This window comes from Microtus ochrogaster, chromosome 2 (genome assembly GCF_000317375.1).
Source record: "Microtus ochrogaster isolate Prairie Vole_2 chromosome 2, MicOch1.0, whole genome shotgun sequence".
Lineage (NCBI taxonomy): Eukaryota > Metazoa > Chordata > Mammalia > Rodentia > Cricetidae > Microtus > Microtus ochrogaster.
Window position 1 is genome coordinate 17,807,014 of NC_022010.1, and position 18,955 is coordinate 17,825,968.

Sequence of the window (18,955 nt, forward strand, 5' to 3'; positions counted from 1 at the left end):
TCAGATGTGTGCACTTGGGTATGTGTGATGGTCACTTAGATGTGTGCACTTGGGTATGTGAGATGGTCATTCAGATGTGTGCACTTGGGTACGTGTGAAGGCCAGAGCGCAACCTCAGGTCATCCTTAGGAGCCATCCACCTCGTTGTTAGAGACAGTATCTCTCACTGACCTAGAGCTCCTCCAGTAGTGCAAGATGACTGGCCAGTGAGTCCCAGGAATCCTCCTGCCTCCATCTCCCCAGCACTGGGATTAAAAGTGTACATCCATATGCCTGGCACCTTGTTTTTTTAAAAAAGGGTTCTGGGGATGAAACACAGGTAGGTCCTCATTTGCAAGTCCATTCTTTACTGACTGAACCATCTCCCCAGCCCTATATTTAGTAATGTTTACAGGGTTTAAACTGTGGGGTCCTGGAGGGGAAAGCTGAAGTTATAGGCTTTACTACAAACTTCCAAGACTCAAAATTTGAAACCAGCTCCCCATCCGCAGCTGATGTAAGGATGCTCCAATCCCATTTCCTCTCCAAAAGCCTCACCTAAAACCACCACAGATTGCACGTCAGCCTTAGTTTCACTTGAAAAGAAAAATCCCAAGCATTTTATTAGAAAAAATTTCTGTAGCACGTTCATCAATCCCCATGACAGCAGCGTGGCTGTTCTCGGCGTTACAAATGAACCCCTGAGACCCCATTGCTTCTTCATGTCAGCATGTGGGTACAATTCTTCAGGACAGGGGGGGAGGCTTTAAATTGCCTGCCTTAAGGTTATTTCAGTTTCGATATATTATAGGACACGACGGGGCATAACTGAGACCCATAATTCCCGAACTCCAAACGGCATTTCATCAAACCCCCTAGTCTCAGGGCTGATGGTTGGGCTTGCAGTTGAGTGAGCAACAGAACAGGCAGGAGTTTTAAAACACTCCACTGGAGGCATTTTCCCCATAGGCTGACTTGGCTGCTGTCCCATCTCAATGTGAAGAGTTGGAAATCCTGTCTGTTTGGAATCAATGGGTTCAAGGAAACTCTGGCTGTGGCTGGGGTAGCTGATTGCAGGAGGAATACAGTAAATCAGAGGAGCCATTAGAATTCTTCTGCGGGCTTTACAATCAGGTGTGAGCCCCCATTTGTACAATTGGCTGTCTCTGTTGAGTTTGGTCTTGGGGGATGACTGGCCTATTAGCCCTGCTCTGTCTCACTGGGATTCTGGAGTTTGTGTGACCCGAGATCGGGCCCTACTTCTTCTTTGTGCCTCAGACGATGAGAACAGAAGATGTAGAAGATTTGGATTGGCTCTTAGTGATCAAATGCCCTCTAAGTTCTTCTAGTTGTTTGGGTATGGAGGGTGGGCAGGTAGAGCAGGACCTCACACGACCATCTATGTTGGTAAGTTACCGAAGTTTATAGCTTGCTCCTTAGACATCTGATACTAGTTTTTGTTTGTTTGTTTGTTTGTTTGTTTGAGACAGTTTCTCTGTGTAACAGCCCTGGTTGTCCTGGAAGTCGTTCTGTAGACTAGGCTGGCCTTAACCTCACAGAGATCCACCTGTCTCTGCATCCCAAGTGCCGGAATCAAAGGCATGTACCACCTGTATATCTGATGCTTTTTTTTTTGTTGTTGTTGTTGTTCTTGTTTTTGTTTTTTGAGACAGGGCTTCTCTGTGTAACAATCCTAGCTGTCCTGGAACTAGCTCTTGTAGCCAGGCTGGCCTCGAACTCACAGAGGTTCACCTGTCTCTGCCTCCCGAGTGCTGGGATTAAAGGCGTGCGCCACCACCGCCTGTGTGCCACCATGGCTCACTCTCCTCCTACCATCCCTCCAACCCTGTTTGTTTTTCTACGCGATGGAGACCCTAACATCCTAAAGCCACTCCCTGTCCATTTCCAAGAAAACCCACTTGGTTTTGCTATGGGATGATGGTGCTCCTGGATCTCCATTCTTCATGCAGCCGTGAATCAAGATACTTTTTCTAAAATCTACACTTCCGTCAGCACACCACCCTTCTCACACTTACAGTTAAGGGATAGGAGAGGTGCCAAGGCAGGGTACCGTGGCCCGCACCCATAATCTCACCCCTCCAGAAGCAAGGGCAGGAGGTTCCTCAAAAACTCAAGCCTAGCCTGCGCTAGACAGCTCATTCCAGACTGGCTAGGGCTACGCCAGATCCTGCCTTGAGAAACAAAGCCAATGATTAAAAAAGTGTTGACATGGGGGACAGGAAGCCGCAGCAACTGGCATTTGGCTCTCCCAGCTGTTCTCACGTGGCATCAGACAGCCCCGGCTTTCGTCTGTCACTGGAAATGGATGCTAGACCACCGAGAAGAAGAAAATAAAAAGGCGTATTTTGTTTCAAAGCTAAAAATACCATTCCGCTGGCCCCTGAGCTATGTTAAATACACGCACACCTGCGTACATGCCAGGGCTGGGTTCACACCTGCCCTCTGCCTAACCCAGTGTGGGAGGACGTGAGCAGGCTGGAGCCACAGCTCCAACATAAACAGCGAATGAAAGTCATTTGAGCTTTAGGTAGCACCTGCTTTCCCCGAGCCTCGGCAGGCCCATCTCTTTCTGTTTCCTTTTAAAAGCTAAGGACAAACCACAACACTTTCCCTTAAAGCCACCAAGGGCTGGAGGGTGCCCGCCAGGTCACTCACTAGACCAGTGACTCCCAATCTTCCTAATGCTACAATCTTTTAAGACAGTTCCTCATGCTGTGGTGTTCCCCCAACCTTAAAATCGTTTCTGATCATACTTTATAACTGTCATTTTTGCTACTGTAATGTAATGTAAATACTTTTGGAGATAGAGGCTTGCCAAAGGGGTCGTGACCCACAAGTTGAGAACCTCCACACTAGACAGAGTACACTTCCAAGAGTGCTGGACTCCAGTCCTTGGTTCTGTGGTTCCGTTTTTTTTTTTTTTTTTTTTTTTTTTTTTTTTGAGTGTTCATCTGTCTGAAAATGAGCTTTCTCTCTGTGGGCAGGACATGCCAGGTTCTTCTCTGAATTTTCTTTCTTCCTCCCTTCCCCTTCCCCCTTTTTATTTCCAGAAGAAGAGCAGGCATGGAATGCCCTCGTCTGTCATTCTCTAATTTAGTTTCCTGAATTCTCATTACATTTAATCTCCAGCCCAGGAAAAAGATTTGAGAGGCGCAACGGATATAGGATTAACTCCGGCTCCCTCCAGGGTCTTCTGGGGCAGGAGGCTCAAAATCAATTTAGAGAGTTGGGGGGTGTGCACTTTGCTGAATAGCAAACATCAAGGCACCTTGCCCATAGTCAGTCTGAAGTATACATTTTTTTATTTTATTTATTTTCATTTAAATAACTTATTTTTGAGACAGGGTCTTATATAGCCCAGGATGGCCTTACATTGCTAGGAGTGCTAGCCTTGTGGGTAAGTATTGTCATACCTGGTTTATACCCTGCCGGTGAGTGGGTGCAGGGCTTCCTCCAAGCTAGACAAACCCCTACTAATTGTTCTGTAGTTCCATCTATTAGGTTACTGAGGCAGCTGAAAGAGACAGGAGCCAGAAGGAGACAGGATTCTAACCTTTCAATGGACAGGACTGTTTATTGGTGCACACAGTTGGGGGCAGACTCCTTCCGGAAGGGGACAAAAAGCAGAAAGAATTGCATGGCATAGCTCACATTTCCTTCCTGAAGTCCCTGCCTCCCAGACTTGCCTGCTCAGGTGACACCGGCTCTCCCAACAGATGGTCAAGCAAGGTCCAGCAAGATGATCTGTGGCCTTGTAGGAAGGCTGTTTCAAGGACGAGGAATTCTATCATCATCCACCTGAATTCTGAAGTGTGTGTGTGTGTACTTTTAAGTTTTTTTAAATTGATTTTTATTTATGTGTGTACGTATTCTTTGTGTGGATATGGTACCATGTGCATGCCTGGTGCCCGCAGAGGCCAGAGGAGAGCATCAGATCCACTGGAAGTGGAGTTTCAGGTGGTTGTCAGCTGCTATATGGGTGGTGGGAACTGACCCCCTGTCCTCCGTAGGAGCATCCATTTCCCTTCACCACTGGGGTCTCTCCAGCCCCCCACAGTATGTTCGCCATTGTAAGCAAGCACTGCACGTGACACACAGGCATCATGGGTTCTCAGCTGCAATATGGTTCATATCTTCCTATAACTTACAGGCAACATCCTGTGGAAATCAGGGATGAGGTTCACTGTCCAGCTTCTTCCCAGGGCCGTTGTTCCAAGCCATCCAGGTCCCAGATGGTACAAGGCTAGGTTTCCCCACGACCTCTCAGCTGGGCCAAAGGGTGGGTGTTCAAGCAGGTGACCCATGGGAGTGTCCTCAGCACCTGTGTCACACAGGTGTTTACCAGGTGCCAGGTCTCCCCAAACAATTATGTGAGCTCCCAGAATGTCATCTTGGTGCAGCGTTTGGCATACCTATTTATAATTTTCTCCTAGTTCAATGAGACCACTTTCCCATCCCGGGGGTCCTCATGGCTCTCCCACTGGCTGCCTTTCCTTCTTCTTCCTCCCATGGATTTGAACACATCTCTCCATCAAGGGTGTGAGCAGATTGGAGTCATGTTTCACTCTGGAGCTGGATGGCTTGTCCTGTTGAATATATAAACTCCTGTGTATGTATACATGCTGTATATGCATCTATGTGGCAGTGTGGTACATGTAGGTCGTGTGTGTGTGTGTGTGTGAATACACAGGTCCTGTGTGTTGGACTGAGACCTCTCCTTTAGCTAGGGAGCCTCCCCCTTGTTTTTCCCATGTACAGAATTATATTTCCTTTGAAATTAATAAGCACATTTTTGGAAGGCACTTTTGATCTCTGGCTGCAAGCAGACTTTCAGTCTGAGGCTCAGGCACACATTAGCAGCTCTACATGGGGAATCAAGGCTTGGGCTGCCTTCTTATCCTGACCCTTCCTCCCCTTAGATTTTATTAAGGAGAATAGCTTATCATTTATTAAAGGCAATCGCTTGACTCCTGACCTTGGATTCCGGTGCCTGAATTCCAATTCTCCGACCTTGCGTCCACACTCCGTAGTTTCTGGCTCAGACTTTAGTCAAACGTGCACTCACTAAGGTTTATCCGCTAAGATTAGTTAGGAAATTCAGAGTTTGGGGGGGGGCATAAAACCCTCAACATAACTTAGTGATATTGAATTGAAATTAAATTCAGAGACTGTAGTAACTTTTTAGACAATATATTAATTATGTATAAAATGTATGTATGCATATGACATTATACATTATGATATTTTGATACATAATGTTTTATTATTTTTTTATTTTGGTTTGTTGAGACAGTGTAACAGTTCTGGCTGTCCTGGAAGTCGCTTTGTAGACTAGACCGGCCTCGAACTCACGGAGCTCCACCTGCCTCTGCCTCTCCAATGCTGAGATTAAAGGCTTGTACCACCACTCTCTGGCCATCTTTTATTTTTTTTAAGATTTTATTTTGTTTTTATTTATGCATGTAAATCTGTGTGTGGATACATGTAGTTGGGTGGAATGCTTGAGAAGGCCAGCAGGGGGCACCGGCTCTTCTGGAGCTGGAGTTGCAGACACTAACAAGTGGCCTCATGAGCGCTAAACTAAACTCGGGTCCTGTGCAAGAGCTATAAGCACTCTTAACCATCATGCCATCTCTCCGGCCCCAACATATGAAGTTTCTTGATCATATTCCTTCTTTCTGAATTTTCCTTCTTTCATATGTTCATTCTTTCTTCATTTCTCTCTCTCTTTTGCTCTGTAGCCCATGCTGGTTCTTTTTTTTTTTTTATTTGGCCAATTAATTGAATAGTTTTATTTATTTATTTATTAAAGATTTCTGCCTCCTCCCCGCCACCGCCTCCCATTTCCCTCTTCCTCCCCCAATCAAGTCCCCCTCCCTTGTCAGCTTGAAGAGCAATCAGGGTTCCCTGCCCTGTGGGAAGTCCAAGGACCGCCCACCTCCATCCAGGTCTAGTAAGGTGAGCATCCAAACTGCCTAGGCTCCCCCAAAGCCAGTATATGCAGTAGGATCAAAAACCCATTGCCATTGTTCTTGAGTTCTCAGTAGTCCTCATTGTCCGCTTCAGTGAGTCTGCTTTTATCCCATGCTTTTTCAGACCCAGGCCAGCTGGCCTTGGTGAGTTCCTGATAGAACATCCCATCTTGAACTCAATGTATAGCCTACACTGACCTCAAACTTGACATTATCCTTCTGGTTTAGGCTACTTCTTACTAGGATTGAAGGCATGTGCCATCTCACCTGGCTTAGAATGCGTGTGTGTATATGTGTGTGTGTGTGTGTGTGTGTGTGTGTGTGTAAGTGTGGGGTGAGTGTGAGTGTAGTGCTGTTATCAAAAGGTGCTCAGGTGTGCAAGGCAAGCATACTACCCCTGAGCTGCCTGCCCAGCCCCCAGAATCGCTTTTAACACTTTTCTAAGATAGGGCTTGGAGTCTTCCCTGTCAGTGTGAGTCTGTCCAGAGTCATTCTCGTTATTCTCTTTGCTGACCATGTCCCTCCTGCACTGAGCTACATGTATGACACATACACCATTTTCATTCTTAAGACTCAGGTGAGTTCAGAAAATGGTTTGCATGAAACGGAAATTGCCAAATGCCCATCCTCGGGAAGACAGCCTTGCACGTGTGTGGTTTTATGGCCAATTACAAAGGCTACAAACCCTGATATTTTAGACCAGCTTTTTCTGCTGAGTCTATTAATAGTTGCCATCAAATCAATTATCTTCCAGTTGCCATAAAATACCTCAATATCTCCTGGTCTCAAACAACTATGGCCCTTTGATTTTTGTAGATGTAAACTGTTGTGGTCTATGTCTGCTGGGCAGCCTCTGTCTGCTCCGGGCCCATCAGTGCTGTCCCCTCCTTGCTCATGTGTGTCTGATACCCAGTTTCACTTCTGGGCTGGGACCTCACTCTACCAAAATGAGTCTCTTTATCAAGTCTTTTTTCCCCCCAAAAAAGTGGTATGGCCAGATGTCCAGGGAGTGATAAGGCCTCTCACAGCCAAGGTCCAAAGGTCACACACATATGGACATATTCCTGCATTTTGTTGGCCAGGAAGGATCACACCCTATCTAGAGGTCAGGGGTGAGGAAGTCAGCTTCACTTGTCATGAGAAGCACCAAGAGTGATGCTCACTGATGGTCCTACATAACAGATTTGGCACTCCTAGGCCTTCTTTGTATTATTATTATTGCTGTTGTTGTTATTCATATGAGTGGCTCTTTTGCCCTTATGTATGTCTATGCACTACATTCATGCAGTACCTATGGAGGCCAGAAGGAGGCACCAGAGCACCACATCCCTTTGAACTGAAGTTACAGATGGTTGTGAGCTTTGTGAGCTACCATGTGGGTGCTAGGAACTGGACCTGGGTCCTCTGCAAGAGCAATCAGTGCTCTTAACTGCTGAGTCATCTCCCCAGCTCCTTTCCCTCTCTGTTTTTTTCAAAGCTATACAGATAGCTCCATTGGTAGAGTGCTTGTCTAACATGCTGGAAGGCCTGGGGTTGATCCCAGCATAAACTGGGTGTGGTGGTATATGGCTGTAGTCCTAAACTTAAGAGGTGGAATCAGGAGGATCAGAAGTTCAAGGTCCTCCTCAGCTACATAACAAGCTTGTGGCCTGCCGGGACTATTATAGGAGACACTATCTCATACTCTACACATGAGAAACAAAACAGAAACAAACGAGAAAGAAAAAAAAAGAAACTTCTCTGCAAACATACGTCTACTTTTAGAACGGTTGCAGTTTTCTGAGGTACAGTTGACAAATCCAACTGGCACATACAGAAAAAACAACAGGACGACAAGACGGATGTGTGTGTTTCCTATTCCAGGGGACATATGCTCATACCTGGCGTGCATCTGTGAATTCGTGAGTATGCTCACCCAGAAGCCACTTTTCTAGCTGTGTCAAGGAACTCACACTTTTCTCAACTAGAACTGTGCCCATGTCCTTCCTGGGACTGCTCACTCCTATCACTCGTGGCTGGGGCAGCTCTCCTAGGCCCCATCCCTCCCTCTCTAGGGCAGAGACCTTGCATTTTCACAGGCAGAGTGAAACTCGGGTTTATCTATGCTTGGAGAAGCTCATGTGTGGCAAGGTAGTCAGAGGACATGCAAGGGGTCAGAAGGCCAACATGGGGACCTCTGGTCTGCAGGCCACAGTGATGTCACTACTGCAGCGTAGCTGTATCCCCCACCCCCACTGAAGTGGCCCCTTCTCTTACGTTGCAGAGATTGACCAAAATGCAGACAACCTGTACGTGTTCCTGGTAATATGTGGACTCAGGCCCGTGAAGGACCCTCTGTACTTGGTAGACGCGTTCTCAGGTATGTGGTCCAGTGTCTCCCTTGTCGTGTGGATTTGTGGATAGAGATACGCCTTGCTTGGTCTTGTGTTCTTTCTGGATGGCTCCAGCTGGCCATGAGTGCCCAGTCCTCCTGCTTGAGATTCCTAAGTGAATTGTTGGCATCACACTGCTAGCCATCTTGTCTGGTGGGACCACTTTTCTTTCTTTTCCTTTTTCCCCCCCTCTTTGCACATAAGCAGAACTATTTCTAGATCATCACTTTGGAAACAGCCAGAAGGGTAATTTATTGGATAACTACCTCTGTGTAGACTTGTAACTTCAGGTATGAAGGATGGCGGAAAAATTGGAAATAATTATAAAGCTAAAAGATTTGTTTAAAATTCTACCACTATTTTAAAGATATATAAAAATAAAGATCCCCTTATTTTTCTGTGTGTGTGTATGATGTGCGTGCAGTGCCTGTGGATACCAGCAGAGGGCCGTGGGACCGCCCCACCCTAGAACTGGAGTTCTGCCCCACCCCAGTAGTGAGCTGCCATGTGGGTGTTGGGAACCAAATGTGGATCCTCTGCAAGAGTAGCAAATGTTTTTAACTGCTGAGCCATTGCTTCAGCTCCCAAAGAAACAAATTTCACATAAAAGCATATAATACTATACGTGGGCATTCTAACCAAGTGAAATCAATCCTGGTTAGCATGGGTGAATGCTTAATGACCTAAGAGCACAAAGCATGCTGTGGAGAAATTTGTAGTTAAGTTGAATTGTTTCCTCAGCTGTGACTTGAAGCCACATCAGGTCCTTTATTCAAAGTCTTTTTCTTTCTTTCTTTTTCTTCCCAAGAATGGCATCAAGAAGAGCCCAATGTTTACATGCTGATTGTAGGTCCTGAGGTGAGTCCGTGTGTTATGAATTCCTAGCTGGTGGCTGCTTTTTCCTACTGATTTTGTTTTCTTATTTGTGTGTGCTTATGTGTGAGCGTGCGTGTGCATGCATGTGTGTGAGTTCAGTTCCTACTGGGGCCAACAGAGGGCATTGTATCCCCTAGACCTGGATTCAAAAGCATTTGCTTGTCAGGTGCCCAGTGTGGGTGCTCAGAATGGAACTCAGGTTCTCCGTAAGGGCAGTGCACCCTCGCACTGCGGGGTCAGCTCTCCAGTCTCTCTTCTACTGACTTATAATACATTTTCTAAAACGAGTGTATGTTCCTCTTCTATATACCCAGGCATTTTTTTCTCTTTAGGTATCTTTTCCATTTATTTATTTATTTATTTATTTATTTATTTATTTATTTATTTATTTTTATTATTATTATTATTATTTTTTTTTTGGTTTTTCGAGACAGGGTTTCTCTGTGGCTTTGGAGCCTGTCCTGGATCTAGCTCTGTAGACCAGGCTGGTCTCGAACTCACAGAGATCCACCTGCCTCTGCCTCCCGAGTGCTGGGATTAAAGGCGTGCGCCACCATTGCCCGGCCTCTTTTCCCTTTAAGTTTGCCTTTTTATCATATTTTACTGTTTAATATGGCAAGTGCAGGGATGGCCATTCATCTACAGCACACATGTAGAGGTCAGAGAGCAGCCTTGGGGAGTCTTTCTTCCATGTGGGTCCCAGGGATTGAACTCAGGTGTCAGGCTTGATAGTAAGCACCTCTATTGCTGAGCTATCTCCTTGGCCCATAATTTGCATTTAAAAATAAAAGGAAACCATGGGGTGGAATGATAACTCAGCCATTAGAAGCACTGGCTGCTCTTCCAGAGGACCTGGGTTCAGTTCCCTGCACCCACAAAGTGGCTAACAGCCACCTGTAACTTCAGTTCCAAGGGGTCCAACACCCTCACCGGGCTCTTCAGGCATTGCACGCATGTGATGCAATGCACACATACATGCAAAACATGCATATGTAAAAATATTTAAAAAATGAAAATCACCTGAGTCATGTCTCAGTGGTAGAACACTTGTCAAACTTGTATATGCAAGGCTCTGGATTCAGTTCCCAGAACCGTGTGTGTGTGTGTGTGTGTGTGTGTGTGTGTGTGTGTGAGAGAGAGAGAGAGAGAGAGAGAGAGAGAGAGAGAGAGAGAGAGAAAGGAGATCAGATCAAAGTTAAAGATTATAGCTGCTGTTCACCTTTATGGCCGACTTACTATAAAGATTGCAATTACTTCAAACTAATTTACTGTTGCAAAGACTAATTAGATAATTCTTATGGGAAAACTGGGTGGCTCATATAAAGAGAAACTTATTTAAAAATATATAGGCCAAACTCTATGTATGGTCCAAAGTATTTTGGAACCCTTTAACTGCTCAAACTGTGACTGTAGAACTGCTCTGGAACCCAGCTTCATATCAAGCCACTGGCCTCTATGGACTTTCATTTGCCCCAAGCACTTTGGAAAACAAAGTATACTCCAAGCTCCTAGCCCGATGAAATCTGCATGGCCATTACTACTCTGTCTTCTGTTCCTGGATTCCCACTGTATACCTCTCCCTCTAAACTCCTTTGCTGAAATCCTGTCTTGCAATGTACTAAGATGAAGTCTCTGGGAGGCGGCTATATTAAGGAAATGAGGAAGCCTTTGTTAATGTGATAGTGCCCTTATAGAAGAAGCCCCGGAGAGTTGCCCTGACTTTTTCGTTGGGTGTGGACGCAGCAAGAGGCCACTACCTACGAACCAGCAAGCTCAGCTCATGAAATGCTCAGCCTGCTGATGCCTTGATCCTGGCTTCTAGCCTCTGAGACTCTTTGCCACGTGCGTAGGTCCACTCAAGTTATAGTATAGCACAGCAGTAGCCTATCAGAGCTACGGCATCAATCCTCTGTGGTGCTGAGTGGAATTCTCATCTGTGCAGTGTGAGCCACCTCTTCCATCTCCTTGTTTTGTTAGGCCAGGTGGTGAGAAGCCAGCTGGGAGTGTTTGCTAACTGACACCAACAGAGAGGGTATCCACCATCCTAGGAAACCAACGTACACCAGTCCATCTTGGTGAATCAGGGAGATTATTGGTGTTACTGGCAGGACCATGGGTGACTCAAAGGCTAGTAACAACACCAAAAACGCCACCCAGTCTGGGTGATGATGATGCATCCCTGGGGCTTCCTGCCCAACTTCCAGATAGTTCCCCTGAAGAGTCTCCTCTTCCATGGTTACAGCTTCCCTGCTTCTGAGACCTCAGGGGGCACAGTAAGTTCTATGACTTTGTTGTGTCTTTCTTAAGCCTCCCACCTCCATCCAGGAGGAAACGGATTCTCCATAGCATCAATCAGCCGGTCTCACTTTCACTCAATGGTTTAGAAACTCGCCCCCAGAATCTAGCGACCACTTCATACAACTTCTCAGAGCCTCGTCCATTTGTCTTATTTATTCTAGCGTCCTGTGGACCTTCCCAGCACGCACAACTGTTCTGTTTTCTTACAGCCTTTGGGAAGAATTGTGTTCACCTAGAATGAGGACAGAGATGCTATTAAAGATAACCAAGATGGGGAGGGGCTGGTAGAATGGCCCCGTGGGTGAAACGGGTGAGGATGCTTGCTGCTAAGCCTGTCGGCTCGATTTCAGTCACAGGGATCCACTTAATGGGAGAGAAACAATTTCCAGATGTTGTACAGTGCTACGTGTGCAGCCAAATTTAAAATATACACACATACATACATACATACATATATACATGCACGCACAGTCAAGGGCTAGAATCTGTGCAGCCATGTCAGAGCCCTAGGTGAAAAGAGACCTCTTGTTAGTCTAGTGACCTAATACACAGTATAGCATGTGGGGTCCCACGGTCTTCAGGAGGTTCCCAACACTTTAAAAGTTCAATGCCTTTTAACGGTGGCTTCCTATAAAACCCAAAATAAGTTACACATTTCTTATTTCAAGAGGGGAGAACCAGGGCATAGTTAGAATCAGACCAAAGCAAAACCAAACTCTAACAGTATAAGCCATTCAGTGTCCAACATCTGGGACTCCGTCATGAACCAGGCTCCAAAGGGCTTAGACAGTCCCAGCCCCCTGGTTCTGCCACCGCAGCACACACTGCCTGTCCTGCAATGCTCAGGGTAGCTTCACCTCACACCCGTCACTGTCCCCAGTGGTCACCCCATCATCTGGCATCTCTAGTATTCTGACATCACCCCTGAAACTAAAGCTTCACCCTCCCCAGTGATCTCTCCCATTGCCAACATTCAGCTTTTCTCTATGAGCCCCTCAGTCCTGGGGTCACCCATGCAATCGAGGCTGCACCTTGACCAGTTATCTTCTTCCTGGGTTCCCTTCAGGGACTCTACCTCTGCCCCCATGGCATCAAGCCTGAAGCCTCCACTACAGCTGCAACTATCACTCCACCAATGACCTCCTGACCTTTCTGAAGGGACTCCAGCCCTGCCTGCCATAGGGTCCTCTCACCCTCTATACCCTCAAACCAGGTCCATGTAGGGGATTTCCACACCTTACTAAGTTTTTAAAAATTTTTTAAAGATTTATTTATTATGTATATAATATTTCGCTCACATGCAGGTCAGAAGACAGCACCAGATCTCACTACAGGTGTTTGTGAGCTACCATGTGGTTGCTGGGAATTGAGCTCAGAACCTTTGGAAGAAGAGTCAGTGCTCTTAACCTCTGAGGCATCTCTCCAGCCCCATACACCTTACTAAGTTTGACTGCCAGCTTGAGGTGCAGCCTTCTGAACCACTGCTTCTGTGTGCCAGCCCCAAGGAAATACCTTCTAGAAGATTCCTCCTGAATGGCACTGGTCTCTCATTAATCACAGCTTAATTTTCAGTCCCAGCAAACCAGAAACCAGGCTTGCAACTTAAAACATCACATAAAGGAACGGCCCTGATAGGGTCTCTGAGAGACTCCCAAACTTCCCTCAGATACCCGTAAGCCAGGTCTGTGTTGCTCTTAGCATTATCCTCCCGCCTTATACAACAGTCGCCCACCAAGGTCCGAGGACTCAAACATCCCTTCAGCCCAAAGTTTCCAAATCCTTCCATAATCTTCCCCCAAAACAGCCCGGTCAGCTCCATCATGGCAAGATGCCACTTTCTGATACTAACACGCCGCCCCCCCCCCCCCCCCAGTTTGTTTTCTGTTCCTGTGGTAAACACCATAAGGAAAATCAACTTAGATGGGGAAAGGGTTCATGTGGCTTACAGCTCACCGTCCATCACGAAGGGGAGCCAGGGCAGGAACTCAAATGGTATAGGAACCAGAAGGCAGGAACTGAAGTAGCGGCCATGGAGGAACACTGCTTATTGGCTTGCTCCTCCAGGCTTGCTCAATTTGCTTTTTTATATGACCCAGGCCCACCTTTCCAGGGGTGATACCACCCACAATGGGCTGAACCCTGCCTACATCAATCACCAACCAAGAAAATACCCCTCAGACTTGTTCACAGGCCAATCTGTTGGGGGCAAGTCAGTGGCACTCCGTCTCGAAGCCTGCACAGTAGCTTCTCCTGAGATGAAATTCCCCAGGGTCGGGGCTGGCTCAGGTTGGGTCCTTCTCAGATGTTCTTTTCTGACCTCTCTCTACAAACTCATTTTTTACCATTTCAAAACCTCCACACGTCTAAAATGGTCACAGTCAAGCGCTCAATTTATCATCTCTCTGAGTCTGGACCAGGAGGAGATTTAAGCCATTTTGTACTTGCCTTGGAGTATTTGCTGTTGTGTTAGGGGCTCACATGCTGAGAAGGTGAGTTTGCCAAGTGGCCAAGTGTCAGGACACATTAAATGTCCTGTTTCAATGGCTACAGCATACATTAATACCACCCCACCCCACCCCCAAGCCTCCTGAATCTTCCTGTCTTGACCCAGATATGAGTGCACTTTTCTTTTGGTCCATTTCTGCCTTTGCTCTCTGCAGAGCTGGCATCTCAATAAGCATTGTGGTATAAGTGGGATGCTTGCCGGACTTATTTAGCTTTTCTAGGTCATCTCCCATGCCTCTTTGCAAAGTTGCATCAACTTGGCTAGATCATGGCCCATGAAGCAGACCCCCGCTCAGCAGTGACTACCTCTGCCTCATAGCCCCAATCATGACGAAGACTCTGGTGAAGATACTGAGTAGATTTATTCACATGCCCCTGCCACAAGTACCATAAAAGGTTCCCAGCTCAAAGCATGCCAGAGGACATCTTACGAGCTCAATGGAGAAATCACGGGGGATGCTGAAGAGCCTTGAAATGAGCACTGTATGCCCCATGGTGATAAATGTCACTCAAGGGGAGAAAAGAGGCCCTTCCACCTTGCCTCTTAGACCTGGCTAGTGTTCCAGGCTCAAGGCCCAGGGCTCAGGAGAGTGTCAGGCTGCTATTTCATAGGGACAGGGCCACCATGTGAGAGGCCACCCATCAGACCCTATTCAGTGGGGGAGAAGTGAGGATGAGCCATGGGCAGGCGGGATGAGGTGGGGGCTGAACAGGACAGCTACAACAAAATCCAAAACTGTTTATGCATATACACATTTTATTTTCAAGATTTATTTCACTTATGCATATGACTGTTTGACCTGTATTATGTATGTATGTGTAGCAGGTGGGTGCCGGGTTCCTGCTGAGGTACCATGTGGCTGTATGGTGAAGGATGTCATGGTTCTCATTGACTTCAGGGAAAGCTACCTAGCTGCTCTTGAGTTAACCACGTGCCTCAGTTTCCCCATCTGCAAAGCAGAAATGACTGAGACAGCAGTCCCTGCCTCCCAGTTCGCTACGAGTGAAAACTTGAGCCATTCTTGTCCTTGGGGTAGTGTCCTATGGCTACAGGGAGGGAAGGTACGTTGTTGTCACCAAGGGTCCCTTCCTGCTCTGACTGCCGGGATCCAGTTCTAGCTGCAGGGTGCTCTGAGCTCCACTTGGGGTTTCAATAATGCTCCTTTGATCTCTCAGTTTCCCCGTTTGAGAGAAGCAAGAGTTCCTGCTCACAGGGCATCTTGTACGGGACCTTTCCCGGCTCTTTGATAAGCGCGCTGGAAGCTAGAACGTTTGCTTTGGGCATGACAGCTTAATGACTTTGCCCGGTAACTTCTCCTGTGAAGATTATTTCCTCTAAGCCCGAGAGAGTTGAAACAATATATTTTGTTAGGGAATAAACAAGCTTAGAAGGAGGAAATGAGAATTTTTCTCTGCTGCTTTCGATGTTTTTTTTTTCTTTAAGAATTTCATTAAGTAACAGCATCCCCTCTTCCTTTGCTCTTTATCTCGTGTTTTGTTCCACTCGGCTTCACTAAGAGATTTGAAAATGAACTGACGTGGAAAGTAAAGCCAGTGCTGATTGTAGTTTCATCTTAGGGCTTGCTCTTCGCTCCTTAGCTACGCACCAGCTTTGCATCTCAGCCGGCTCAGAACATGGGCTTGTTTGCTTGACAAATCATCTTTCCCCCGAATCGCTCATCAAGAGAGCCAAAGCGTGCTCATAAAAATGGAAAGATGACCTGGCTGAAGTACCCCCCCCCCACATACAACGTTAACATGAAAAGAAATGTGGAATGAAAGGCTTGCAGCTTTTTGTTGATTTTTATCTGTGTGTACGTATGCACATGACATGGTGCACGTGTCTAGAGGTCGAAGGACAGTTTTCTGGGGTAGGGAGGATGGCTTGATCTCAGGGATCAAACTTAAGCCATTGTGCTTGGTGGCAAGCACAATTGTCCACTGAGCCATCTGGCCAGCCCAGAAGGAGGGTTTCATGCAAGGGTTGTAGTAAGATCTAGTTGCTTAGGATACTTGGAGCCTGAGGCCTCGAGAATGGGAGGTGCAAAGGGAGTTCTCATGGATGGGATGTTCTAGTCACTGCATGGGATCCAGGAAAGGAGATGGAGGTGCAGAGGAAAGAGGCAGAGCTATCATAGATGGAGATCCTCCATGGCAGGTAGCAGGATAGTTGGGGAGGGGGTGGTGCTTCTAGTCTGGGTAGTAACGGGGATTAAAAGGGAAACGGGAGGCGGTGGCGGGGAGGAGGCAGAAATCCTTAATAAATAAATAAATTTATAAAAATAATAAAAAATAAAAGGCACACTTTGAATAAAAAAACAATAAATAAAAATAATTTTAAAATTAAAAAAAAAGCATTTCAGAGATACTGCATCCTGGAGGCTGGGACACAGGTTGGCCAGAAGGGGAAGAGTGAGGAAGGTGGCAGGAATTTCACGGGCCTTTACTCTGTGTGTGTGTCCAGCCGCACGTGTGCTTGAGTTAGTGCATATTCCTATGGAGGGCCACCCACCTTTTGTTTTGAGACAGAATCTTTCATGGTTCTGGGACTCACAGATCTGGCTAAGCAGACTCTTTAGGAAGGGCCAGGTATCTTCTACTCCCTATCCCCCAAGCTAGGATTATGAGTACACACTATAATACCCTGATTTTTAAGGTTTAAATTATTATACATATGTACATGCATACATACATACGTGTGTGTGTGTGTGTGTGTGTGTGTGTGCAGATACATAATCACCACTTGAGTGTAGGGGTTCATGGGGGCCAGAAGACAGTGTCCAGATCCCATGCAACTGGTGTTACAGATGATGGTTTTGAGTGTTACCCAATATGAATGCTGGGAACCCATTCTTCTGTAAGGGCAACAAGTGCTATTCGCCACTAAAGCCATCTCTCCAGCCCTGACACCTGGCTTTTTAAAATGTGGGTTTTGGAGATTGAACTGAGGTCTTCATGGTTACAAGGCAATCATTTACCAACTGAGCCATCTCTCCAGCCTCTGTTCCTCAAACTTTGTTAGGATGAAATCTAGCAGAACCAAGGGAGCTTGACTTGCAATCAAGATGGAAACACTGGTCCAATAGCTTTCCTGCTCTGGGACCCTGGTGAAGTTAAACAACCTCTCTCAGTCCTCCTGTGTGGAAGTGTTTGGTAGTAACATTGTTGCTAGAACCAATTTAACATCTGTAAAGGACTTGGCACATGTTCTTCTAGCTTACATGGCTACAGAGTATTAATTATTAAGAGCCGAAATAGCAGCGATTTGCTGTTCATAACTATGAGCCTCTCTCTGCACAGATCTTCCTTGGAATAATTACAAATTCTTACGCATTCATGTTTGATATGATGTAGCCCTTCAGATTCCCAGGCATGTAGCGGCCCCGGGGACATCAGCAACCCTAACAAGGACAGCCTTTTGGGATCTTGGGCAAGCATCTGAGCAGTCGCAAGGATCCAAGGCGTACCACCATATAGCACTTCTCTCAGGAAAGTGAAACCGAGTTCCTGGGAGAAGGCAGTCTATCACCTGTCATTAGAAGTGGCCGTCCTGGCGTTTGCTTGCTGCCAGCCAGCATGCTTGTAATTCACGATGGCTATTGGCAACGCGTAAATGAGAACAGAATGAGAACAGGAATTGGATTTACTTTCCTCTCAGCCCGGCTGGAGCCAGTGTTGGGAGGGGCTGCTGGCACCCTGCGTTCCTGAGCTGGGTTCACACCCTTGCTGTGTCTTTGAAACAATATCTAGGATTTAAAAAAAAAAGTTAAAAATGTCTTTTTATTTTTATTTATGTGTTGCATGCAGATGCCATTGAGCCATCTCGCCACCTAAAATAAGTCTTTTTTATTTTTCCTCTTTCTTTTTTCTTCTTCCTTTTTTTTTCCCTGAGTCTGGCTCTCATTCTGTAGCTCTAGATGACTTACTATGTAGACCAGGTTTGCCTCGTTCTCACAAGAGACCCCCACCTGCCTTTACCTCTCAAGTACTGGAATTAAAGGCGAGTGTCATCATTCCTGGGCTCTAGTTTTTTTTTTTTTTTAATTTACTTACATATTTATTTTGGAGGAGGTACATGAGCCACGGGGCACATGGGTCCTGGAGATCCAACTCAGGTCTGGTTTGATGGCAAGCATCTTGACCCACTGAGCCATCTTCATCTTGCTGACTCCAGAATTTTGTGCTGGAGAGAGCTTTTTCTATTGTTGCAAAAGCGTCTTAGTGGTCAGGCGGGAGACACTGAGGGGCCAGTCTGCCTGATGTAGTTTGTCAGATGTCTCAGTGTGTGGGGTTTGTGGCGAGCATCAACAAGCTGGAGGACTGTCCTACGTCCTACTCTACAGCCTCTCAAAGCAAACTGACCTTGAACTCCGGAGCCAGTCTGACCTTGAACTTTTGTCCTCCCACCTCCACACCTGAGGGCTGTAACACAGGTGTGCACCACCACGCCTGCGCTAGCTCCTGCTTTCTGGATTCACTTCTGTTGCTCCCAATTTAGTCCTTTCTCTTTGTGTCTGAAATTACACTCGTGTGGGTAAACACATTTTCGTCATTCATTGGCGGAGGGGGCGTGTCCTTAATTTGCAAGCTGCATTTCTGAGAAGGCTCCTCAGTAAAAACAAACTTTGATTCCATGAACTACTTTGTCACAGGCTTATTGAGGTTTTCCCCTGCATCCTCTTGATTGCTTTTATGACAGATTCCATCGGCATCATTTGAGGAAGCAAGCCTTCCTCTGAAGGATGGGGCACTTAAATTGTCCTGTCTGTAGGAATGCTCCACTGTCCTTTAACGTCCTGAGGTGTCCCTGGACTCAACCCTCACAGAAGGTGGCACACACAATCCAGGTGCTCCCTGCTCCTTCCTCCTCCTCCTCCTCCTCCTCCTCCTCCTCTTCTTCTTCTTCTTCTTCTTCTTCTTCTTCTTCTTTTT

At 46.5% G+C, this 18,955-nt stretch overlaps 1 protein-coding gene across 2 annotated transcripts in view; it reads left to right on the top strand.

Annotated features, from left to right (window-relative positions):
- Glt1d1 (glycosyltransferase 1 domain containing 1) overlaps positions 1-18,955 on the top strand; it is a 71,718-nt gene that overhangs the window by 33,815 nt on the left and 18,948 nt on the right. For both annotated transcript variants that reach the window (XM_005344522.2, XM_026788089.1), the window contains exons 7-8: positions 8,236-8,331; positions 9,153-9,202. In XM_005344522.2, the coding sequence (XP_005344579.1) occupies positions 8,236-8,331; positions 9,153-9,202 (146 nt within the window). The remainder of the gene's footprint in view (positions 1-8,235; positions 8,332-9,152; positions 9,203-18,955) is intronic.